Genomic DNA, 25,180 nt, shown 5'->3' with positions numbered 1-25,180 from the left:
CTCTTTGGCTGCAGCTCTAGGCGGTCCTCCCCAAGACTTTCTCACCAGCCCAGGTGCGGGCCATCTGAGTGAATCAACAGAGTAGGCTCAGAGAACTAACTGTTGAGCATCTGCTCAGCGCCCTAGGCTGCGCTAGGCTCCTAACTGAAGTTATCATTTTAAAAATTGCGCTTACCGCCCAGGTCGCTGTGGTCCAGTTGCTTTGAGCGTCCTCCCACACCCCAAAAGCTCTCGGGTTCAGTTCCCCATCAGGGCACATCAGTGTTCCCCATCAGGCTGCAGGTTCATCCCCAGTTGAGACCCCTACAAGAGGGCAGCCAATCGATGTTTTTCTCTCTCCCCCTCCCTTCCTCTCTCCCTAAGAGCAATGAAAAAATGTCCTTGTCTGAGGATTTCAAAAAAATGCTCTTTTGCCTTTTTTGAAATGACAGAGTGAGTGAATGTATAAAGCTGCTTAGTCTACTATGGGGCACATAGCAAGTGCTTAGAAATGCTCATTCTTACTATTGTTTCAATCAGTTCTTTTTTCCTTTGGAGATATAATTCACATGCTATAATTCGCCTGTTTAAAGTGTGCAATTCCGTGGTTTTGGTGTAGTCACAGAGTTGTGCTACCATTGCAACTCTAATTCCAGAACATCTTCATCACTCCGAAAGAGAAAAGCTGGCCCCTTGGCAGTCAGTCACTCCCTCCCCTCCAGCCCTAGGCAGCCGTTCATTTTCTCCGTGTCACTTACTGGCTCTGTTTCCGGCTGCTTTCACTTCATGTTGACAAGGTTTGTGCACGCTGTGGCATATTTCAGTACTTCATTCATTTTTGTGGGTGTGTATTTCATTATAGGGCTACACCCCATTTTGCTTATCTATCCGTTGATGGGCATTTGGGTTGATAACACTCTTTGGCTGTTATGAAGAATGATGTGTAAACATTCATGTACAAGGTTTTGTGTAGATACATGTTTTCATTTCTTTTGGACATGTGCCTAGGAGTGCAACTGCTGGGTCCTTATGGTGACCATATTTAACTTTTTGAAGAATCGCCAAACTGTTTTCCAATGTGGCTGTCCCATTTTACCTTCCCACCAGCCACGCATGAGGCTCCCAGTTTCTCCACATTCTCCCAAGGCTTGTAATTGTCAGTGTTTTTGCTTATGGCCATCCCAGGTGGGTGTGAAGTGGAATCTCACTGTGGCTTTAAGTGGCATTTCCCTAACGGCCGATGATGCTGAGCATGTTTTCATGTGTTTATTGACCACATGTGTGTCTTCTTTCATTTGCTTCTTTAGTTAGAAATGGGGAAGAATTTCCTGCTTGCGCTGATGGTATTTAGGAACGCCCACCGGAACAAGCTGTCTAGTTCTTTCTACCCTGCCGGCCCGGCAGCCCCTCTGAGACAGTGTGGGGCAGTGGAGAGTATACAGGGGAGTGACCGTCCCTTCAGCAAACGTGTATGCGGTGTCTGCCCCTACCACTAATAGTTCATGCAGTTACCTAGTGTGATAAGTACAGAAAAAATAATAGCACACTTCCGCTTCTCACATAGAGCTCACATACAGTTTTTACCACGTGCTTTTACTTATAATTCATTGAATCTCAAATAAGTTCATTTAAGCTTGTAAGACAGTGAGGTAGATATCTCATTATGAAGGAAGAAACTGGGGCTCAGAAAGTTCCAGTAATTTGCCCAAGGTAGCCAGCTGCTAAGTGGCGGAGTGGGGCTTTGAACCAAGGCGTTTTAGTGCCGGAGTCTGTGGTCTGCCACATGCATGATGGAAGACAAGCATGGAACTGTGGAAGCTCACAGAAGGCCTAACTAACTGTATGTGGGGCTGGGGTGGGCACTGGGGTGGGGGCTGGGGTCAGGATGAAGTCTCGGAACTGCAGGGATAAGACCTGAGAGGATTACAGGTTATGGGGAGATGCTGAGGGGTGAGGGTTGCAGGCAGCAGAGGACGTGGCTGGGAGGGGGAAAAGCATAGTAGAGGCCTGGAGATGGGAGCATTGTGTAGGGGGACATTCAGCCTCTTCAGTGTGGCCCGAGCTTGGAGTGGGGACATGGCAGTGACGGGGGGGGGGGGGGGGGGGGGCAATAAAAGGACCGGTGAGAGGAGACCCAGGAGGAAGGCTGGGCCAGCTTTAGAGGGATGTTGCCTGATTGGGTGTATGGAGTTTGGTCTTTGTCTAGGGACAATGGAAAACCCTTGAAGAATTTTAATCTGGGGAGTGAGGGACCAGACTTGTATTTTACAAAGGTCCCTGTGGCTGCAGTGTGGACAGTGGAGGGGAAGCGGCAGGGCACACAGTAGGTCCTTCTCTAATGTGAGTTTTTCTCTAGGGCCCCCATTCCCTCGGGACTTGATGAAGTACTAGGGCATGACTTTGCCATTCCTGCTCAAAGATCTTGAGCGAGGAGAACTCGAAGGTGTTTGGGCTTCGACTGCAGATTTGGAGATTTTGCCTGGAAGGAAACAATGGCTGCCACCCTGTCCAGAGTCATAAACCTCAGAGGGCCTTTCTTTCCGCAGAGCTTTCTTCCTGCCTCTCTGCCTGGATCTTGGGAGCAGTTGGTATCGTTTCAGCTGCTGGGCATTTGCAGTTGCCAGGAGGTCCAGCCCTTTAGCCCTTGGCCAGTGGCTTAGACATGGCTTGGTTTCATTCGGAGCTACCGTGGGCTCTTTAACGTGCTCCTGTGGCTGCCACCGCACACCCAGGGAGAAGATGCCAGCCCCCGCCTGCAGGTGTCTGCGGGCTCTTGCTCTCGAGTTCCAGGTCTTGGAGCACCTTATTAGCCACTCCTGTCCTGAGTCAGCTGTTAGGATTTTTGTAGCATTCCTAGCACCCCCCTAGAAGGGGATGATCTCTTTGTTTGCGCTGATTTCCTCCTAGGGACTGATGTTTAATGCATTCCTATTATATTTAGCAGGCAAACTAGCATCTGGCCAGTTCATTCCAAGCCTCCAGGCCTCTCTGCAGGCCCTTACAGTCCAGACACTCAGTAAATGTTATGGGTGGGGGGATGCTCTAACACAGTGGTGTTCAAACTGCGAATGCATCAGGATGCCCTGGGGAGCTACACAGTTCCTGACTCAGTGGGTCTGGGTGAGACCTGAGAAACTGCATCCCCAACAGGTTTCCAGGTGGTGCTGATGCTGCTGGGCTGAGGACCACACTTTGAGAACCGCATAGACTCACATTTACTGATTTATTAATTTTTTATCCTCACCCAAGGACTTTTTTTCATTGCTTTCAGAGAGAGAGGGAGGGAGAGAGAGAAACATCGGTACAAGAGAGAAGCATTGATTGGTTGCCTCCTGTACATGCCTGGACTGGGAATTGAACCCGCCACCTAGGTATGTGCCCTGACCGGGAATCTAACCTGCAACCCTTCAGTTACGGGGTGATGCTCCAACCAACTGAGCCATACCGGTGAGGGCTCATAGACTCATTAACAGAGATCAACTCTATTTTATGTATTCATTCATTTATTTGTTCATTCAACAAATATTTGTTGAACACCTACTGTTGTCGGTGCTGGGATATAGCAGAGAATAAGATAGGCAGAAATCCCTGTCCTTCAGGGAAACTGCTCTGTATGATACTACAGTGGTGGCTGCATGTCATAGCTTTGTCCAAACCCACAGAATGTACAACCCCGAGAGTGAACCCTTGTGTGAACTGCAGACCTGGGGTGCTAATGCTGTGTCAGTGCAGGTCCTTGTAATGAATGGACCGCTGTGGTGTGTGGTGGCAAAGATGGGGCAAGCACGTGGAGGAGCAGGGGGTATGTGGGAGGTCTCTGTGCCTTCTCCCTTTTGCCGTGAACCTAGAACTTCTTTAAAAAATAAAGTCTGGCTAAAATAAAACCCCTGCCCTCGAGTTGGGGAGGGGAAGATACAAACACCCATTACAATTGGCTTTAGCAGAAAGGAAGGGAATTTTTGGATGGATCTCTGATTCCTCCTGAGGGTGCAGAGTCATGAACCCCGGTGACCTTCTGCATGTCCCCAAGGGGTTGCAGAGGGGCTTCCTTCTTCCCCTCCCTGTAGGGGGAGCTCCTGCAGACTTCCACACCACATACATGGTCTCTAGGGTCTAGCGACGCTAACTGAATCTGTTTCATGTCTACACTCCCAGGAGAGCATCTAATTGGTCCAGTCTGGGTCAGGGACCCACCCTGGAGGGTGGTAAGGGAAGAGGTGGTAAGGCTTACTGCTTCTGCAGGCTTGGTTCTCAGAGAGAAGCCAGTGGGCAGGGCAGTCCCCGGATGGTAAATTGTAAGTGTTCTCACCATAATAAGTAAGAAAATGGTAATTATGTGATGTGATGGATATGTTAATTAGCTTGATGTGACAATAATCTTACACTGTATACATATATCAAAACATCCAATCGTACATACAGTTATTTGTCAGTTATGCCTCAGCAAAAATGGGAGGAGTAATGTCTCCAGTTTTTCTGGTCTAGAACAAGCATCTAGAGAGAGATGACTGTTCCCTTCAGAGCCACTCAGGGCGTCAGTTCCCACTGTAGGGCAGGTTTCTGCCCCCTGTGGAATGGCTCTTCTTCCATTGTTTCTGGATCCAAGATCAGAATAATCTCAGCAACACGTAGTGTACATGTATGTCAACTTTGCAGAAAGTTTAAAAATTAATTTAGTTTTAAAAAGTAATACATGTGGTAATTAAAAACCAGTTAAATACTTCCATAAAGCTTAAAATTATAGTTGCCAAGCTGCTAGGAGTGGGGAGGGGGCTTCGGGGTGGGGTGTAGCCGTTCTGAATGCAGACTCGCCAGCTCCAGGCTTCCTTCTGCCCTGACTCCTTCCAGCTCGCAGGCTCTGCGAGGCACACAAAGGGTGCTTGGCCATGTCCCCTTTGCGTGCATCGAGATTCTGTGTCTTCCCTCCTCCGTCAGTTCCTGCTCCTCCACTCCCTTTCCACCTTCCAAAATGTTGTTGCCATCTCTTCACAGCAATGGTGTCGTTTCCGGTTTTCTAAGTCCTTGTTTCCAAAGAGGAGCTTAGGAGTGTGGGGAAGGAATGGGCTTTGGGGGCCCGGGAGAGGGAATGTGTTCACTTTGCCATATGTTCTTCTAAAGGTTCATCCTCATTGCACTTAGAAATAGAACCACGGTGTTTATGCTTCAAGAATACAGCCCAGGGGGAATCGTTTGTCCTGAGGAACACGCTGCAAGGTGATGCGTGCTTCCAGGGGTGTCCAGCCCGTGATCCACAGGCCGCATGTGGCTCAGGGTGGCTGTGAATGTGGCCCAACACAAAATCGTAAATTTACTTAAAACATTATGAGCTTTATTTTGTGATTATGCATCACAGTGTGTTTAATGTGTGGCCCAAGACAACTCTTGTTCTTCCAGTGTGGCCCAGAGACACCAAAAGGATGGACACCCCTGGGTGAGGTGAATATGGATGGTTTTACATGATGTCTCCAGTCTTAGTGGGGTTAGGGCTCCTATTCTTGAAGAGTGCCATTGGAGGGTACCACAGCCACCTCCCAGCACTGCCGTGGGGCCGGGGAGGGTAGAAGTGTCAGGGGAAGTGTTGGAGGGGTCTGCAGCAGAGGATGAGCAGGAGAGAAAGATAAGCTGGTGGAGAGGAGAGGGGAATGTAGGAGGTGATGGATGATTTCCATTTGCCTTTCCAGGTCCACTTTGCCCTGTCCAGTGATGCCAGAGGTTTTTTATGTCAGTGATGCCCTTGTCATCTGGCTTCTGGTTGGGTTCAGTCAATGGGGCATCAGCAGAAGGACAGAGGGAGGGAGGTGAACAGAATGGAGATATTTATTCTCAGGCTCCCTGTCTATAAGAGTCACTGTGGACCGTGTCCCTAGAACAAAGGTCCTGCCTTTGCTTCTATTAGGTGCCCTGAGCTACCCGCTCTGTCCCTGGATCCTTCAGGTTCATCTGTGACAACAGCACCTCCTACTTGTCCCCAGAGGTACTGAATGTCCCTGTCTTTTCTCTGCACACCCTGCACACACACACTTTTGCACACAGCCCCTTTTAGAAAACTTTCTTGGAATTGTCTCGTTTGGGCATATCATCTGTTTCCTGCAGGCCCGACCTGGGATGTCTGCAAAAGGTGTCAGTCCGCCGGATACTGGGACAGGTTGTATAACTGCTCATTCCGAGCTTCCTTTTCATGACCAGTTCTGGACTCGACGCTGCGCACGAATGCGTGCCAGTTGTAGTGATCAGCACAAATTCGCTAGGACGACTTTATTTTTCCAGATGGTCAGAGTTTTCGGCAGTAGGTAAGACTGGTCTTGCATTGTTAGTTTCTCCTGTTTGTGAATCACTCTTTTCTTATAGAAGGGTGTTTTTTGTTTTTAGCACTTTGCTCAGGGAAGCATCAGATGAAGAAATTAGTACTGCAAGGCAACAGCAGTTCTTTTTTTTTTTTTTTTAAATATTTTATTGTTGTTTTTTAGAGAGAGGGGAAGGGAGGGAGAAAAGGAGAGAACCATTTATCAGTTGCCTCTCATATGCCCCCACCTACTGGGGACCTGGCCTGCAACTCAGGCATGTGCCCTGACTGGGAATTGAACTGGCGATCTTTCGGTACACAGGCCGTTGCTCAATCCACTGAGCTACACCGTGACGGCAACAGCAGGTCTTACAAATCATCTAGGGAGGTGCTGTGCCTGGAGGGTAAGAATTGAACAGTCTTGGGTTCTAGCTTTTCTCCCCACTTGTCAACTGTGTGAGTGTGGGAAGTTTTTTCACCTCTGAGGAGCCTGAGTATCAGCACCCACCCTAAAGTGTTGTATGAGGATCCAGTGAGGTAGTGTATGGAAAAGTTAGTTTGCCATTGTGCCTGACATCATAAACACTCTCTGAGTAGTAGTTATTATTCAGGTGCTGTGGATGAAAACAGTTATAAAGTAATTTTCAGCCTGCACATTGGCGCTGTTTGCACATGTTGTGTCCGGAGAGTCTCTGAAGCTCTGAGTTCTGGTCCATTATTAACCCAAACCCGCCAGCCTGATGTTGGTTCAGGGCATGGTGACCGGGCCACATGAAATTCAAGACCAGCCATTCGAGGGGGCGGGTGTTGGTCCTCCGGAGGTTGAGGGTGGAGGTGTAAAGCCAGCGAGGGTACAAAGCTGACCATGTTCTTTTGTCCTCTGGCTTGTTGGCCTGAACTTGGAATCTTGCTTTCTGTTCACTGACCTTGGAGAAAGGAAGGCTACTAAAATGGGCTATAAAACTGAGAGGACAAAGGGAAGGGGGGGTTGGTTGGGTCTGCGGAAGCTGCCCTGGCCGGTGCTGAGGGAGACTGCACTGTTTTCCTGAGGTTTTTTTTTCAGAGGAAATGAATAAAGGGTGGAAGTAATTAACCAAATGAAGGGCAGTGCGTCCTAATGAGGTAACTTCCAACATTATAGTTCACAGATACTACATGATCATTTTGAAAATTAAGAGAGAATGAGAGAGAAAACAAATTAGATCACCTGAAATCTACCCATGGACTATCATTGATAATATTTTCACGTATCACCTCATGGATTTTTTCATGCGCATCTATATAAGTAAATTCAAAGTGGGGTTATTTTCTCCCGTGGCTCTGTAACCTACACTTTCTTCTGTGCCAGTGAATAGAAGTCCGTTTTCTTTCGAATTTGTCATTGATGTGTGATGGAGATACAGCATATGAGTTTTGGGTGTCCAACATAGCGATTTGGTATCTGTATGGATTGCAAAATGATCACCGCAGTAAGTGTAGTTAACGTCTGTCACCAGACATGGTTACAAAGATATTTTTCTTGTGATGGGAATTTTTAAAATTACTCACTTGGCCTCTTACAACTATGAAATACATGCAAATTATTAACTGTAGACCTCAGGCTGTACATCACATCCCCATAACAGAAGTCTGTTATTTTTAAATGGCCATACACTCTTCATTGTGTATCCTTGTTTTAATGCGACCAGCGCCATACCCTTGAACTTGTAAGTCATTTCCAGGCTTTCGTTGTTACACCCCAAGCCCTGTCGGCGTATTCTGCGGTACAGTGTCTGAAACTCTGTGGGCGTCTCTGCCAGATTGTTTTTCCCAGCCAGTGTCCAGGCCTCGCTCTTCTTTTACATCCCCCAAAGCACCCAGCAGTCTCCTCTTAGGCAAACCCTCGTTGTTTGCTGTCAATTTGACACTGAAGAGGATGAGAGCGTGAGTCATAGTTATGAGTCCATTATTCGCCTTCCGACCTAATGCTCTTACCAGTCAGCCTGTAAACCCCACGTATTACTGATTTCAAGACTACATCGGACTTTCTGTTACCTACAAAAGTTATATAACATTGGCATGACCCTTAGGTTTTCACAGCACTTTTCACATTGTTACAGCATACAGATCTTGGGATGGCTATAATTATGACTCCTGGGTTGTGTGTTTTTGTTTTTGTTTTTTTTTTGCAGTGGAAGAAACAGGTTAAGAGAGTCTGCGTACCCTTTATGCTACCCTGTGCTACCTCTTGTTTGACTTACTGACGTAAAAGAAAAGACATGTATATTAACCTGGGCATTAGTGTGTAGGTGTTGCTTTTAGGGGCCAATCACACAGCAATGGAGTAAACTGTATTTTTAGTAGAATAATTTTGGTAGCTGTTTTGCAAAAATAAACTTAATATATATTTGCGGGGGGAGGGTCGGGTCATGCGGATGCTCTCTAACTCGATCTGCGGGCAGTGTTCACAGCAGTTGAAAAATTCTACCCTGCAAGAACCGTTCCTGGGCCCAGAGCCCCTGCCTCGCAGAGCCCTTGCTGTGGCCGTGGGTGCGTTTTCCCAGGTTGGTTTCACTGAGGGAAGGGTTAGTGACACTTTTCTTTCTCTCTCCCCGCCTCTCGGGCCATCAGCTATGACAGAGACTCCACTTTCAACGTGTTTGTGGGGAAAGGACAGCTGATCGCAGGGATGGACCAAGCCCTGGTTGGGATGTGCGTGAACGAGAGGCGCTTTGTGAAAATTCCCCCGAAGCTGGCTTATGGCAGCGAAGGCGTTTGTAAGTTCTTTCCGTGCTCATACACACATGTGCAGAAACCACCAGGACATTTGCAGGCTGTTCGGTCAGGCCGACCGGAGAATCTTTGGAAGGTTCAGGTTGGGAAAATTAAGCAGTGAACACACACAGAGCTAAAAGTTCTTTCTGTCTTAGGTTTATTTCTTCTAGCTATGAAAGAAGGTGGTATTAACACAGGGGTAGTGAATGTTAGTGAATGTTACCCTTGTTGAGAGAAAAATTTTGTTTTTTTTTCTTTCCTTCAGTTTCATTTAGTGGCGGGTGGTGGTAGGGAGTGTGGGTCATTTGGAATTGGAGGCCAGTGTCTTATTGAACCCTTGGCAGGACCCTAGGTGTTTACGTGGCCCAAAAGCGGCTTCTCAGTGTGAGCTTTCTTTACTTCTAGCTGGTGTGATCCCCCCCAATTCAGTGCTGCATTTTGATGTACTTCTGATGGATATTTGGAACTCTGAAGATCAGGTTCAGATCCACACTTACTTCAAGCCCCCGAGTTGCCCCCGGACCATCCAGGTGTCTGATTTTGTAAGGTACCACTACAACGGGACGTTCTTGGATGGGACGCTGTTCGACTCGAGGTGAGTCCCACACTCATGCTGCTCTCCGTGAAACGTCCCAAGCTCCTCTGTCTCACCTGCTTTTCACACCCCCTTCCCAGATTTTGCCAGCATCGACTTCTCGCTTGGGCTTTTGGGTAATACTTTATGCTCCGCAGTACCAGAGTCAAAATTGTAATACATCTTAGAGACACCTCAGAGCAATGTTTATCTGAATTAACAGTATTTTCAGATCTCATGAAGTGAAGGGCCCTATTACCAGGCATTTTTGGTTCATTTTTGTACTTTTTCTGTGGAAGGAGGAGGGTGAAGGCTGAATGTATATGAAGCTATGGAGAAGCGTGGGTGTAAGGTGCTGAGCTGGGGACAGGGAACTCTTTCCTCCATTCCGGCGTATTTGGTTAGACAGAAGAACAGGCCTGTTTTCGTGAGTCGCTGTGGCTTCATCATAGGTTTTTATAAATTTGAGGACATCTGCCCCGTGATCGGGAGCAAAGATCCATGCATGCTTGTCTCCAGGGATGGGGGTGGGTTCATTGTTGACCAAGATGTGGGTAACAAACACCCAATGAGGGGTGAGTGGCAGACATCCTCACGGCATGGGACTTCCCCGTTTCTCATTGGTTTTCAGTCATAATCGCATGAAAACATACGACACGTATGTGGGAATCGGCTGGCTGATTCCTGGAATGGACAAAGGGCTGCTGGGGATGTGCGTGGGGGAAAAGCGCATCATCACCATTCCCCCTTTCCTGGCCTACGGAGAAGATGGAGACGGTGAGTCCTTCTCACTCTTCAAAAGCCACGCCCATCTGTCTCTATTTTTAGTGCCGTGAATAATTCCACTTGCTACTCGAAATCCCCCAGAGCTTTCTAGATCAGCAGTTTTCAGCTGGGGCGCGCAAGAATTTTTGAAACGTGAAATACTTGGCCATTCAGTCAAGGGCACTGACCTCTTTTCCCTTAGGCGGTCAAGTAAAAAAGTGACAACGGCCAACACAACAGTAGCCACCCGGTGTGAATGTCCTGTCTTGAACCATAACTATATAGGTCATATAACGGAGTTGCATCTTATTGGTCGCGTTGCATAATAAGGTTATGTCTGGTTAATTCTTGGTACCAGAGATCCTTATATACAAGTATAGGCACATGATTTTTTCTTAAAAGTCACTTTGGAGCAAAAAGGTAGGTAATTGCTATTATTGTTTTTTGTAAATCAGTCAAAATTATGCCTCTTTATTTTCAGATCAGCAAAAAATATGTATTTTTTGGCGTGCCACAGAAGCTTACTCATTAGTTGATGTGGGCCGTAAGACAAAAAAGCTGACAATGCCTGGTCAGACCTGCGCTGTCCAACACGGCAGCCATTAGCGCCGAGTGGCCGTTTACACCGCCCAGTGCTGCTGTGCTGGGCGGGGCAGACACCGAGTACTTCCACGGGGCAGAAGGTTGTGTGGGACAGTGCTAGTGCCTGGTGACTGCAGGACAGCAACTCCACTTGTTCACCGTCACTGGCATTCATAAGTAAGCTGTCTGCCACTGCCTCGTAAGCCATAACCTTGGGCATCGAGCTCTCGGGCCCGTTTTTTCCATCTGTGAAGCATTTGAACTAGACAGTCTGAAGATTGTAGGCATCAAAGTAGAAATTTAGCATTTGATGCCAGAATTGCTACTTTTTCCCCAGATTTGTACCTCCACTTCCAGTATGATAAATTTTACCTGGGATATTAACTCCGTGGGGACAAATGCAAAGATATTTACTGTTAGAAAAAATAAAAAACATAGAATATTGGCATAAATAGAATTACTCAGTTACTTGTCTTTTGAATTTCAGGCACATTTAATCGTACTGATAGGCTGATAACAAAGAGACATCTAGGCATTTGAATAAGCAGATATGTGTGTAGTTAAGGATAGAAATGAGGGGGTGGGCAGGGCAGGAGCAAGTGGTGGAGGGGAAATGGGGACAAATATAACTGAACAACATAAAGAAGAGTAACAATGATGCTATTAAGGAAGTTTGCTGACAGTGCTACCCAACGTATAATAACCTCCTAATATAATGTTTTCCAAGATACAGAGCTGGAAGAGAGGGGAACTTGAGTGGATGGGGCTCAGCCTTCTCCCCTTCCCTCCACTTTTATATATTGACATGCTGGGGACCTGCAGATGGTGTCTTTAAGAAATGGGATGGGGGATGCGGGAGTTCCCTGCTGAAAGAAAAGTTTGAGAACAATTTCCCTAAATATGTCTTACTTCTCTGTTTCCGAGATATGTTGTTATTCCTGTTAGTGGTCCAGTGGTCTCCTCCTTGCCCAGTGGACACTCGTTCACCTGGGCTCCTGAATTCCTTTGATGTCATCCACACACACCCGGCATACGTGATAAAACTAGAGGTCCAGCCTAGTATGAGGAATATTACTTACTTATTTTAAAGAATTAATAATTTAAATATTTAAAATAAATAGTTTATTTAACATAATTACTTTTTAAATACTTGAATACTATACTGAGCTACCCAGTAACCCAGTATCCCTTTGAATAGGTGAATTGTATGGTATGGGAATCATAACTCAATAAATTTGTTTAAAAAAACCCCAAATAGTCAATTAGTACATGATAATGCCTGAAAAATGTAAACCCTGGGGTGACATTTAAGGTTTTCTTTTTTTCTCTTAAATTGAAAGATAGAAAAGAGAAGCCCGGTGAAAAGGATGGTATGATGAGAGCAACAGGAATTTAAATCTATACAAAGGAAAAAAGATACAGGAAAGTAGGAAGGATGAATATTGTACTGCACACCCTCCCACATGCACACCCACATTTCAGGAATAGATGGGGGTGCATTCCAGAGGCTGACTCAGCAGCCTGGTGGCGGTGGATTTCATCATCTTTGCATGCCACCCCCTCCCTGCGCCCCGCCTTTCGGGGAGGGAGACAGCCAGCTGAAAGAGCACAGGCCTGGCTTGCCACGGGGTTCACGTGCCCAGGCCCACTCCTTTGCATGGTGTAACAAGGGCAAGTAAGAGGGTTGAGTCAGTGGTTCATCGTTTGACTTCCTTTTATCCCAAAGTACTGGATTTAGAGTTATTCACTGGCTTATATTGATCTTTGTGGGAAGAGCTAGTGCCTAATAATCTTGCCCTGTGGATTATCATGTTGCTGATATTCAATGTATCCTTCCTGTTGGAAAGATCTAAAAGAGGCAGTGCCATCCAGAAGTGAGATAGAAATGATTTGAGGACTATTTTTATTTTAGATCACGGGTGCCATTTTTTTCCTCCTACCTTGGCTAACTTTACTTTTAATATATCTTGTTTTGGAGGCAATTAGAGAATTGAATTTTGCATATTATCTCCAAAAATTGGTGTGGCTTCCAAAGAACAAGTCTAGGTAGTGTTCCCCAGGACCAGACCTGAGCTTTGGAATTTGTGCTTTTTAATAGCTGTGATTTGCGTTTGCACACAGACAAAAACCCATAGAGGTAGGTGTTGGGGTTTGCATGTAGGTGCACCCACAGAACCTTGATTTGCCAGCACAAGCGTAGAAAATAGGGCCACAGTGTTATCGGGAACTGGCCCGGAGGGTGTCTGCCTTCGGCCAGCCTGTAGTGTGCGGGTTCTTGACTCTGTGTAGGAAAGATTTCCCAACATGAGTCCAGGTGACTTTGAGAGCACATTTTTTAAGGCTGGGGGCAGTGAAACAAAGGAAAGACTTAGGGCAGAAGAAGTAACAGGAGAGAGCCTAGGCGGTGCTCTGCTTTGGCTCCCTAGAAAAGTTAGAGGAAGGAGTGAAGGTCACAGAGAGAGAAGTGAGCCAAGGTGGGGCTGCTGTTAGCTCACGGTGAAGTCAGAGAAAAAGGGGGCTCTGGAGAGAGGATCGGGGAGTAAGCCTGGTCCAGCTGCCACTGCCCACTGTTCCCCTGTCTGCAAACCTCCTTGGGATCCTTAGAGTTTAGGAGGAAATAAAAGGTTTGTACCCAGGAAGGGACAGGGGCGAGCTCTAGAGTGATCCCGCCCACTAGAGTCTTTGTCCTGAGGGCTCTCTATCTGGTTTTGTGCCGGTGAGAGTCTTAGGGGAGGGTTTCAGCAGGATAGTCATCTGCTTCCCAGGTGTACTTTTGATATCCTGATGTGTTAAAGTGAGCGCATAGCAAGGTTTGGGAATATGCTTTGGTCTGTTAGACTGTTTTACTTTTATCTTGGGTCTGTCTGGCTTTTGATGGTGTTTTTGTTATTTGTTCCCCGGACTTATCTGTCCTTGGGTTTAGCTGGCACAAATGGCATTAACTGGGTCTCTGTTTTCTATTTTCCCAGACCCGGGTGAATTAAGCTGTGTATTCTCTGGTCAGGGAGGGGAGGTGTAAACCATTTGCCCTTGAGTGTCCTTGGTTAGGGAAGATATAGTCTTGTGATTCACAGCTGGCTGTAAGTTGCTCAGAATGATTGGCCATGTTTAATTTTCTTGTCTCGGTTTCCCCATTCCTCTTGCCCAGGAATTTCCCTAGCTTCTTACTGTCCTGCCACACCCGTAGTCTCTCATGTCATCAATAGTGCTGTGCTCCTTTTTCTAAGGAAGTCAGGCTTCAAATTACACCTGCCAGCCCATGGTGAGACACCAGGGGGGGAACCACCCAAGATGGGGAAGAACATGTGTTTCCTTGGCCTGAAAACGTCAGGAAACGCGTTACCCCACCACGGAGGGCTTTGAGTTGCGGTTACAGTGCCTCCCGAATCTCGTGTCCTGATTTCATGAGCCCCCTCCGTTCCCCTCTAGGGAAGGACATCCCTGGACAGGCATCGCTGGTGTTCGATGTTGCCTTATTGGACCTTCACAACCCCAAGGATGGCATTTCCATTGAGAATAAGGTAGTGCCTGAAAACTGTGAGCGACGAAGCCAGAGCGGGGACTTTCTCCGGTATCACTACAACGGCACGCTGCTGGATGGCACCCTCTTTGATTCCAGGTGAGGAACAGGAGCTAAAGACTGTCAGTGTAGACTTTATTTACTTGTAGAGAGAGGGGAGGGAGAAGGAGAGGGAGAGAAACATCAATGTTTGAGAGATTCCATCATTTGCTTTTCTCAACCCCCTGACTGGAGAGGTGGCCTGCAACCCAGGCATGCGCCCTGACTGGGAATCGAACCAGCGACCTTTTGGTTTGCAGGCCAGTGCTCAATCCACTGAGCCACTCCAGCCAAGGCAGGTTTCTCTTTTCTGATACTGAATTCCTTCAGGGACTGTTAGAACTGTCTCCTTTGGGACCTGGGGGAGATGAATCTGCAGGAAAGCAGGAAAGCCTCACCTTAGACACCCAGCATCCCTGTTTACTGTGCTCAGCGCCTCCAGCATGATCTTAGCTATGGGGCCCCGAGATGGGAAGTGGCCAGAGGGAGGTCCAGGCGGTAGGAGGGGAAACAACAGACTTGGTGCCAGGAGATGTGGGTTCCAGTCCCTGGGCACAGTGCACTGGCTGTGTGACTTTGGGTAGCATTTGAGCTCCCTAAGCTTCAGTTTCTTACCTGTTATTAGTACCTTCCTCAAAGAGGTGGTTTAAGATACAAGGGAGGTAAAAGCACTTTGTAGACTTCAAAGGATTTTTTTAATGCAGGGGACTGGTTGGATATAGTCACCTTTCTTCCTGCTGTTGACAAGGCTAATTACGGAGCCTCCGTGGCTCTTCAAAGCTGTGTTTTGTTCACAAGGCCCAGCCTGCGGGTGTGCAGAGGGCTGGGGCGCGCCGGGTGTTTGCTGTGTCTTGCTCCTTCAAATGGCATGTGTTGTTTGGAAACCGCTCCTGGGGAGCAAGCAAGTTGTGACGGCACGCTGCCTGTCTCTCTGAGGTAGTGGATGTCGAGTTTGTTCAGTTATCCAGAAACACCACAGAAGAGTTTTTACACAGCATTATTTTATTTGAAGTTCAGAATTAAAGTATGTGTTAAGATATGTTGTACCACCTGTCCCTGCCTCCCTCACACCCCCTGTAGCCACTACAAGCTAACCACTTTTATTAATAAGTTCCTTTTTGTTTTCTCAGTGTGCAGATTTTTTTTTCTAATGCAGATATGAGTAAACGCAGTGTTACATTATGTTCTCACATTTGTAGTATATAACATAGAGGATACGGTATTGTTAGCAGCACAACGGCAACAGAATGTTACTTACTGGCAATTGGACCTCGGTGCAGCAACCTCGGTAGTTGAGTTCTGGCTGGGAACGAATACAGAGCCAAGACTCAAATATAAGCAAAAGTTTATCTAGAAAGTCACAGAGGTAGAAGAAGTGAGCTGTGGAAGAAGTGAGCCAGCTGGGCTGTGTGGGCTTAGGAAACGAGCTACAGAGGCAGAAGAAGGGCCCTTGTAGCTTAGGAGACAGAGAACAAAGATAAGCACCTTGAGGAAAGAAGAAGGGGGAAGGGTGCAGGCATGCTCCAGGGAGAGTGTGCAGGGGAAAAGAGGGGGTGGGGGAAGAAGCAGGTGTGCTCCAGACAGAGAAAGAGCTAGCGCTGGTCCTCCATCCTGAGGGTTTTTACCCCCTCTCTAAAGGAGGAGGTCTTAGGGGAGGTCTCAGGGGAGGATGTCAATAGAATATTCGTCAGCCTTTCCAGGTGTCTTCTTTCAGGGTGGTGGTCTCTACTGATTGGTTGGCACCAGGGAAGGGGTTCATTAGTCATTGTATCTGTTCCTGAAGTTGGGCATGTGTTGCTCTCTCTGGTTTTGCCGCTTTTCTGGGCCTGGAGCTGAAACACAACTGAGGCCTAAATGTCATCTCTAGTTTGACCAAAACTCAGGCTCTGTGGCCAACAGACCACAGGCTTTGTTCCTACGATTATTGGATGCGGGTCAGAATCTCATTGTCCTGAGGGCTTAGTGCTTAAGGGAGTGGTCCTGCAAGGGCTTGAACGGGAGTCACGTGAGGCTGTTCTCCATCCCCTGGTTCCTCCTCTACCACATGACTAGTGACCTGCCTCCCTGCGGGTGAGGCCGCAGCCTACAGTTGTCCATTGTAGGCACCCAAGGGCCCTGGGTGACCTTCGGTACCTGGCCTCCTGTCCTTGCTCTGCTCATACCTGACTGCCTACCACAGTATGTCTCCTACAAAATCATCTCGCTTTTTTCACCCTGAGGTTTTTCCATTTGAACACTTAGAGAGAAGTCATTTATTTTTTATGTCTGCCTAGTGTTTCATTGGGTGAATGTACCATATTTATTTAACCATTTCTCACTCATGGCCAACTGAGTTTTCTTCTTTTTCTATTACAGCAAACGTCCAGTGTGTGTGTGTGTATGATTACTTGTTGTATGTGAGCTTGGTTCTGTCCTTTATTCCCTGGAATTATATTTCAATGTAAAGGCCATTTTTCTTGTGGAAATGAGATTTCTTTCCCTATTAATAGAATCACAGTTTTCTCAGGTTTCAAACAGGTTTTCATTTTAGTATGTCGGGGTCTAGTCTATCCTAACGGCTAAACAATATTCCATGGGATAGATTTGTCTTAATTTGGGTAACCAATCCCTATTGTTTTCTACCTTGTGACATTTTAGGTAGGGCCCAGTAATTATTTGTAGCTAAATCTTAAAGGATATGATAAATTATTTCCTTGGAATAAACATGTGGAAGAATCTCTAGTATCCAGTTATGCGTATTTTTACAGCTTTTGGAAGACACCACCAAGTTGTCCTCAAGGCAAGTTTCCATCACTAAACGTGCCCCATTCCCTGCAAACCTGGCGACACTGGGTGTCATTTTAAAACTAATCTTTGACGATTTGTAGAAGAAAAATCCAACCTTATAGCTGTAAATTATATATCAGAATTTCTTTGATTGGTTTTGAGGTTGAACTTCTTTAAAATATTTATTCACTCTTTGGTGATTTACCTTTTTTTTTTTCCTTTTGTGATTTACCTATTTATTTCTTTTGCCTGGTTTTATGTTGAAGGTATTGGTATTTGCCTTTTTCTTATTGATTTGAAGACTCTGTACTAAAGGTATTAACCTTTTTATGGTTGTATATATTGTTGAAAATATTTTCTGTTTATTTTTAACTTTGGTTATGGTGATTTTTGACCTATTTAAATGTAAACTTTCTTGTTGTTAAATATATTCTACTTCTTCTTTATGACTACTTTATTCTTATATAAATTCTTATGTATTTTGTCTTCGGTGACTTCTTAAAAAGTCTGTCTTCTCCTTTAGAGTATATAAATATTTGCCTGCGTTTTTCTCATGTCCTTTTTTCTTCATTAAAAAATTTTAAAAAACATTTATTGATTTTTTTTTTTTAGAGAGAGAGAAACACTGACGTGTTGTTCCACGTGTTCATGATTCATTGGTTGATTCCTGATTGGGCCCTGACTGGGGATTGAACCCATAACATTCATGAATTGGGATGATGCTCTAACCAACTGAGCTACCCAGCCAGGGCTCTCATGCCCTTTTAATGGTTTTATTTTTTTATCCTGTAAAATACTCTTTATTAGAATTTTTATTTTATAAAGTATTATGTTCTTACTGTTGAAGTGAAATAATGCAAAGATGTATGATAAAATGTATTAATTTCCTATCAACCCCATCCGTTCTCACTACCAGAATAAACATCGTAGCCTTCCACAGTCTCTCTCCATGCTCATAAATGCTTCCATGTTTAAATCTTCAGTCCATCTGGAATTTGTTGTGGTGTTCAGTGTGACCGTTAGAATCTATTTGTTTTCCAGATGGTGAACTAGTGCTTCCAATACCCTTTATTGAATAATTCTGGTTTTTTCCTCACTCATCACAAATCTGACTTTTATTAGGCTCGAAATTCTTAGGTACACTTTTGGGTCTTTGTCTGGAATTTCTATCCCTTGCCGTTGGTCTAACTCTTCCTGGGCCAGTGTCATACCTTTAACTAGTGTAGTCTTTTAATTTGTATGATAGAGAACGTCCTTTTTCTTTTTTACACATTATTATTTTCCACTAAGTGACACATTGACGTGGTTCAGAAACCCTCAAAGTACAAAGGGGTATGCCTTGAAGAATTTTCCTCTGATTCTTGCCCCTCAATCACCCAGCTCCCCTCTTGACAGGGAAGCAGTATTATGAATTTCACAGGTCTTTCATGCACACGCAGTGAAATATGGAGTCCCCTATTTTAATTTTTTACAGGAATGGGAGCTTGCTATATCCTGCACCCCCAAAACTGTAGCCTTATTTCTTTTTCCAAATGAATTTTAGGGCCCCTCCACTCCCCCATACACACCACTCCAATTTTGACTGGAATTGTTTTAAAATTCATAAATTAGTTTTGGGGCACACTGATAACTCGACAAAGCTCAGCTTTCTCATTGGGGAGCAGGATGGTTTCCCATTTATTTCTGTCTTCCTTTAAAGTTCTTTCAAGTTCTCTGCACTTCAAGCCCACCCTGCACCTCTGTCTCTTTCCTGCTTCCCGGCTTTGGCCCGGCTGCTCCTCCTGAGCCGGTCCCCACATCCCCAAGAATCTACCATCTCCCCCAAACCCATGGAACTTTTGCTGACTATTCCAGCTGGTGGCTTTTCCCTGCTCTGAGGTGCCTGCCATCTCTCCCTCCACCTGGTGCCCCTTTCTAAGGGATCCCACCTCACAGGTAGCCCCCTCCTTCCAGAAGGGCTAGGGCTGAGCTGCTCTTGGCTGATGGTCACCAAACACCTGCTGGCGAGGCAGCCCCCTGGGGACGGGGGAGGGTATGCAGAGAGCCTGCCTCCTGGGTGAGGGGAATCATCCATCACTACCATTCTTCATGCCAGTGGCTTTGTGGTCTCAGAGGGGTGTGGAGAAGGAAGACCCCTCCCTGCTCTCCCCGGCCCCACCTTGCCCCAGGCCGGCATCCTTTGGCTGTGTTTGGTGAGGTAATGGTGGGCCAGACCGGCTCTTTCAGGGCAGCCTTTTCACCATGGGGCGGAGGCTGGCACAGGTCATTGTGGCTCAGAGCTGGGGAGTCGACGTGGCAGATGAAGTTTCATCACTTTATTCCGGAATCATCTGTCTGTGGGAAGCCGATTCTGTCCTCAGCAAACTCATGATACTTGAACTCCGTTGGCAGTTTGCACAGAGGCTGGAATGCTTGGGCCCCCGCCAGGGGCATGGGGAGACCCAGGTCCTCACCGGGACGCAGCGTGGTGAGCCGGGACGGAGCAGGGAGGTTCCCCAGGCTCTCCTACATGTGCTCCTTTTTCTGGACTCCGAATATTTGTGTCCCACGTGTGAAGATAGTCTCATCTTTAGATACTGGAGACATTATCCTTGGACACACTCTTAGTTTCTTTTTTTATTGATTGGTTTTAGAGAGAGGAAAGGAGAGACAGGAAGCGGGTGAGAGGGGGTGAGAGAGAGAGAAATATCAATTTGTTGTTCCACTCATATGTTTTCTTTCTTTTTTATTGTTCTTCTACTTATTTGTGCATTCATTGGTTGTTTCTTGTATGGGTCCTGACCAGGGATTGAACTCGCAGCCTTGGCGCATCCGGAGGATGAGCTAACTGAGCTACCCAGCCGGGATCCCCTCTTAGTGTCTGATAAGGGCTCCCCTTGATACTGTTTTCATGAACTTGACACAGTTGCCAAGCGTACAGTCCAAACTGGCATGAGCTACATTTCTGTGGTTGCTCCCCATCACCGCATCCCATTCATAACCTGACCAGAGGGTTGGAGGGCTTGTTTCTGGGGGTGCTTTTGTAGATGGCCGCGTCTACACTGTGTGTGGACAGAGGAGCCTGTTTCCTTAGATTGTGAGGACGCAGTCTAAAGGTTTACTGTATCCCCGGGGTGGGTGGCTTCTGTGTCCTGTTGCCTCACGGTGCTGACTAATATCACAGCTGCTGTGGTGTCCCTTGTGCGGAAACTCTTCCTTTTCTTCTTTTCTAGCTACTCACGGAACCGCACCTTTGACACGTACATTGGGCAGGGCTACGTGATTGCTGGGATGGACGAAGGTTTACTTGGCGTTTGCATCGGAGAGAAGCGGAGGATTGTGGTCCCCCCTCACCTGGGGTATGGGGAGGAAGGGAGAGGTGAGTGCCCACTGCCTTCTCCAGGTCCCACGAAGCAGCACCAATGACTGCTTGCACCCCGGTTCCAAACATCCAGGGCTTCTTGATTGAAATGTCAAAACTGAATCCACCTGGCTGGTGTGGCTCAGTGGATTGAGTGCCGTCCTGCAAATCAAAGGGTCACTGGTTCGATTCCCAGACAGGGCACATGCCTGGGTTGCCAGCCAGGCCAGGTCCCCAATAAGGGGGCGTATGAGAGGTTACCACATATTGATGTTTTTCTCCCTTTCTCCCTCCCTTCCTCTCTAAAATAAATAAAAAATAAAATCTAGAAGAAAAAAAAGAAATAGGAGTGCATTTAAAAACAAAACAAAACAAAACTGAATCCAGCTTAAGACTTGAATTAAACTTAAAGCCCAAATAGCTTTAGTTTCTAGAGATGCTGTGTTGTTTCCCTTGTCCTCCCTGCGCATTTTTCTTTTCCTTTTGAACAATTTTAAACCTACACTGAAGCTGAAAGAACTGTAGAGTGAACTTCCCCAGTTGTTAACATCTTTCTATATATATTTTCTCGCTCTCTGTCAATAAATTATATTTCTGGTGTTGTTGAGCCACTTGAAAGTAAATTCCAGTGCTCGCTGGTGTGGCTCAGTGGATTGAGTGCCAGCCTGCGAACCCAAAGGTCACCAGTTCGATTCCCAGTCTACGGCACATGCCTGGGTTGTGGGCCAGGTCCATGATAAGGGGTGTGGGAGAGGCAACCACACATTGATGTTTCTCTCCTTCTCTTTCTCCCTCCCTTCCCCTCTCTAAAAATAAGTAAATCAAATCTTTAGGGAAAAGAAGTAAATTCCAAAACACCCTTTTTGCTCTCTAACAGCTTTATCTGAGGCATAATTTATGTGCCATAACACTCACCCATTTAAGTGTATACATTCAGAGTATACATTCACAATGTTGTAGTAAACATTGCGAGTCGAGCCACCCCTCCCCTTGTCGCGTTTCAGAACAGTTTTGTCACTTTCATCACAAGCTCCCTTTAAAAATTACACAAATAATACACGTTGACTTTAGAAACTGCAGATAAAGAAAATGAAAATCTCCCCTAATCCTACCACCCAGGAGTCTACATTGTAACATGGTAAAGGAAGAGTGGCCCCCAAAGAGGTCCATGTCCATCCCAGACCCTGTGAATATGTGACCTTTCATGGCAAAAGGGACTTGTCAGATGTGATTAAGGTAAAGATCTTGAGGTGGGGAGGTGATCCTGGGTCACTCAGGTGCCCCTGATGTCCTTATAAGAGTCTTTGTACAAGGGACGCAGGAGGTCAGAGGGAAGAGAACACACTAAGCAGCTGTCTTGGGAGATGGAAGAAGGGACCACACGGCAGGAAAGGAGGGTGGCCTTGGGAAACCGGACAAGGCAAGGACACAGGTTCTGCCCTGAAGCCTCCAGAAGGAACGCATGCCTGCCAACACCTTGGAGTTAGACTTTGAACCTCAAGTTAGGAGAATAAATATACAGTGTTTTAAGCCACCAAGTTTGTCCTAAGTTGTTACAGCAGCAGTAGGAAACTAATACAGCCGTGGAGTGAAGACCGTTCTGCACCTTGAGTGTATGTGAATCTCTGTCGATAAAAGGAAACCCGTCCACCGACGCAAATGCTGACAAAACTGGGCCCATCTCTACACGTGACTTCGTGATTCTCTCTCCACCTAATTAGTTGTGAACAGCTCTCTATGCCATCAGGTAGTTTTAATGGCTGCATAGTATTCCAAGCCAGATTTCCTTTCTTAATTACGTTTCTTCTCATATGCCATTTTTTGGCCAGCTTGCTTTGGAATAGTTGATACAGCATTTATTTTGCTTTTGCTTTTTGCTGATGGGATTCTGGCTGGCCTGGCAGGCTGTACACATTCCTTTTATTAACCTGGATCTTTGGAATTTCCCCCATAGGGTATGTCCAGAGTATCTAAGAAACAACTGGTTGGTTGTACTGTGGATAAACGTAATTTATCTCCTGACTTAAATGTCTGATTTATAAAGCCACAACCAACCACAGCTTAACACACATTCAACAGGCTCGCTTCAGGTCCTGTTTATCTAGTGTCTTGAGACTTTGTTAGTTTGTATCATGTGAACTTCTACGTCTAGCCAAATGCATGCAGAAATAGAAAACTACTTTGTGAGTATTTTTGTTGTGTAATAATGCCCTCAAGATTGATCCTTCCTCTCTCTAAAGACTACATTGATGGAAAACATTTGCTGAAATGATTTTTCTCCTTTTGGCTTCCTATCAACTATGAGACAGAGCTCTGCAGAGAATTATATAAGGTTCTGGGAAGCATCGGAAGGCTCATAAATTCTCTGGGCATGAGGCTGCTGCATCCTGAGTCATTTGTTGCTGCGGGGGAGGGGCGCCCTGCCATGTAACACCCAGGTGCTTTTGTGCCGGGTCCACCTCTGTCTTCTTTTGATTGGCACCCATGCCCACTTTGTGGGGTGCGATAGGACCTAATGCTAATCCCAGGAGGGTGTTGGGGCACAGAGGAAACATTCAGTAGCTGTATGTGGAAGGAAGCAGTGCTGGGCTCTGTACAGGGTTCGTGGGCTCCATTCCTGGCATTGCATTTTCTTGCAGCCATTTTTCTCATCAGGTTGCTACAGGGGTTGAGAGAGAAATGTATGAAAACTACTTCTGTAAATGAAAGCATTATTCCAAGGTCACGTTTTCAGGCAGAGACAATAATGGAAGAGAAAAGCCCCTCCGTGGGTTTGTGCAGAACAAACAAATAGGAAGGCTGTAAAGGCGCTTGGGGAACTTCGGGTGTTCTGTGTCGTAAGGGGTGTGCATGGGCAGTGGGGCTGGGGCTTTTCCCCGTGACCTTTCCATAGGCTTTCTCTGTCTTGTGCAGTGACTCTCACCCTCGTCTCACCTCTTACTTCTGGGAGGAGCAGGGTGAGCCGTAATGTGGCCGAGCTTCAGTCTCCCCGTCTGCCGGGAACTTAGCCATAATTCTTTCAGGCTCAATGACTGCATGGGGCAGGAGCTCATCAGCTTGCATTGTGGTCCAAACTGTGCTCCTAAGTGGCTGTGTAACCCTGGCCAAATCTGTGCCTCTGTTTCCCCACCTGTTAAGTGAGGGTTAGGTTACTTCCAACAGCCCTTGCAGCTTCATTCTTCCAGAATGCTGTAGGATTTCATGTCTGAGTCCCCTGGGCTCCTCAGTGGACACCTGTGAGGACCTATGTGGTGATGTGAGGAGACACTTGTCCCACTGCTTGGAGCATTTCCTCATTCATTTCCCATGTTTGACCTTCAGGGAATATCCCCGGCTCGGCCGTGCTGGTGTTTGACATCCGCGTGATCGACTTCCACAACCCTTCAGACTCCATCAGCATCACCTCCCACTACAAACCCCCCGACTGCTCCGTGCTGAGTAAGAAGGGGGACTACCTCAAGTATCACTACAACGCCTCGCTTCTGGACGGGACCCTGCTGGATTCCACGTAAGGGCCCCCTGGGATTGACGGGGAGGTGAGCCTGGGGGGCAACAGTTGTGTATTCCCATGATTCTCTTTTTCTTCTCATCAGACACTGGCTGAGAACTTTTATTACTGTTCTCCCTGTGTCTGCCCCCACCTCCCCCATCCCACCCCCAGCAGAGCTAAGCCTCAGTCACTGCTCAGGAGCATCATTCTAAGAGTTCCCTGTGACTGGTCGCCCCCTGCTCCTGGGAAGTGGTCTTTCCGAAAAACAGATCTCATAACTGCTTCTTTAAACATGAACCTGCAGATGAATCCAAACTTGGAGTCCGGGGTGTCAGGCTGTCCTTGACCACTGCGTTCTGCCCCACCTGTCTCCTCTTCTGCTGGGGCCGGCCTCCCGGTGCCCCTGCAGTGGGGCAGGATGCACGCAACCTGTCCTTTCCTTCCGGCCAACTTCTGCCCTGGCTTAGGTGGCCTCCCTTTCCTCAAAACCTTGCCTTAATTCTTAGGAAGAATCAGCTGCTCCCTCTTCTGTGGTCTTACCATGTTTTATGCGTTCCCTGCCTTTTATTTTCATTTCTATCTCAGTTGCTGGTCTGAATACCTGAGGGACACCCACAGTGTTTATTCGTATTTTTATTCCTTACACCTCTCCCAGAGCACAGCACCAGGGGTACACTTTGTAAATGTTAATCGATTGAGAGGACTCTGAAAAGACATTGGAGGAATCAACAGTATAAACTAGTATCAGAGACACTAAAGGAGCTTTGCTTCTTGGGCATCTGCATCTTCAGATGCATCTGGAAGTTAATACAATGTTCCCTTCTTTGGGAAAGAGATGCTTTCAGTCTTTCTTTATATCTCCATGTAAGTGCATCTGTTTTTGTACTGAGTCTGGCTTAGGTTCCTATTTGGTCCTGGGGAGAAGGACTTCACGTACACAGTGTGTGCTGCACTTATTCCAGATGTGGAGGGTCTTCCCTCCCTCCCCCAAGTCCCTCTGCCTCCTGGCTTCCAGTGACAGGTGACAGTGCGGCTGGGGAGAGCCAGGCCTGGAGGGCGAGCCCTGGGCACGCACTGTGTGCTGGGAG

At 46.7% G+C, this 25,180-nt stretch overlaps 1 protein-coding gene across 1 annotated transcript in view; it reads left to right on the top strand.

Moving 5' to 3' along the window:
• FKBP9 (FKBP prolyl isomerase 9) overlaps positions 1-25,180 on the top strand; it is a 34,314-nt gene that overhangs the window by 1,173 nt on the left and 7,961 nt on the right. The window contains exons 2-7 of the mRNA XM_024563116.4: positions 8,873-9,018; positions 9,422-9,611; positions 10,222-10,367; positions 14,367-14,556; positions 20,475-20,620; positions 23,924-24,110. Coding sequence (XP_024418884.1) covers positions 8,873-9,018; positions 9,422-9,611; positions 10,222-10,367; positions 14,367-14,556; positions 20,475-20,620; positions 23,924-24,110 — 1,005 coding nt within the window. The remainder of the gene's footprint in view (positions 1-8,872; positions 9,019-9,421; positions 9,612-10,221; positions 10,368-14,366; positions 14,557-20,474; positions 20,621-23,923; positions 24,111-25,180) is intronic.

The sequence above is a fragment of the Desmodus rotundus genome, chromosome 6 (genome assembly GCF_022682495.2).
Source record: "Desmodus rotundus isolate HL8 chromosome 6, HLdesRot8A.1, whole genome shotgun sequence".
NCBI lineage: Eukaryota > Metazoa > Chordata > Mammalia > Chiroptera > Phyllostomidae > Desmodus > Desmodus rotundus.
The sequence above is the reverse complement of the archived record's forward strand: the minus strand, read 5'-3'. Positions and strand labels throughout refer to the sequence as shown.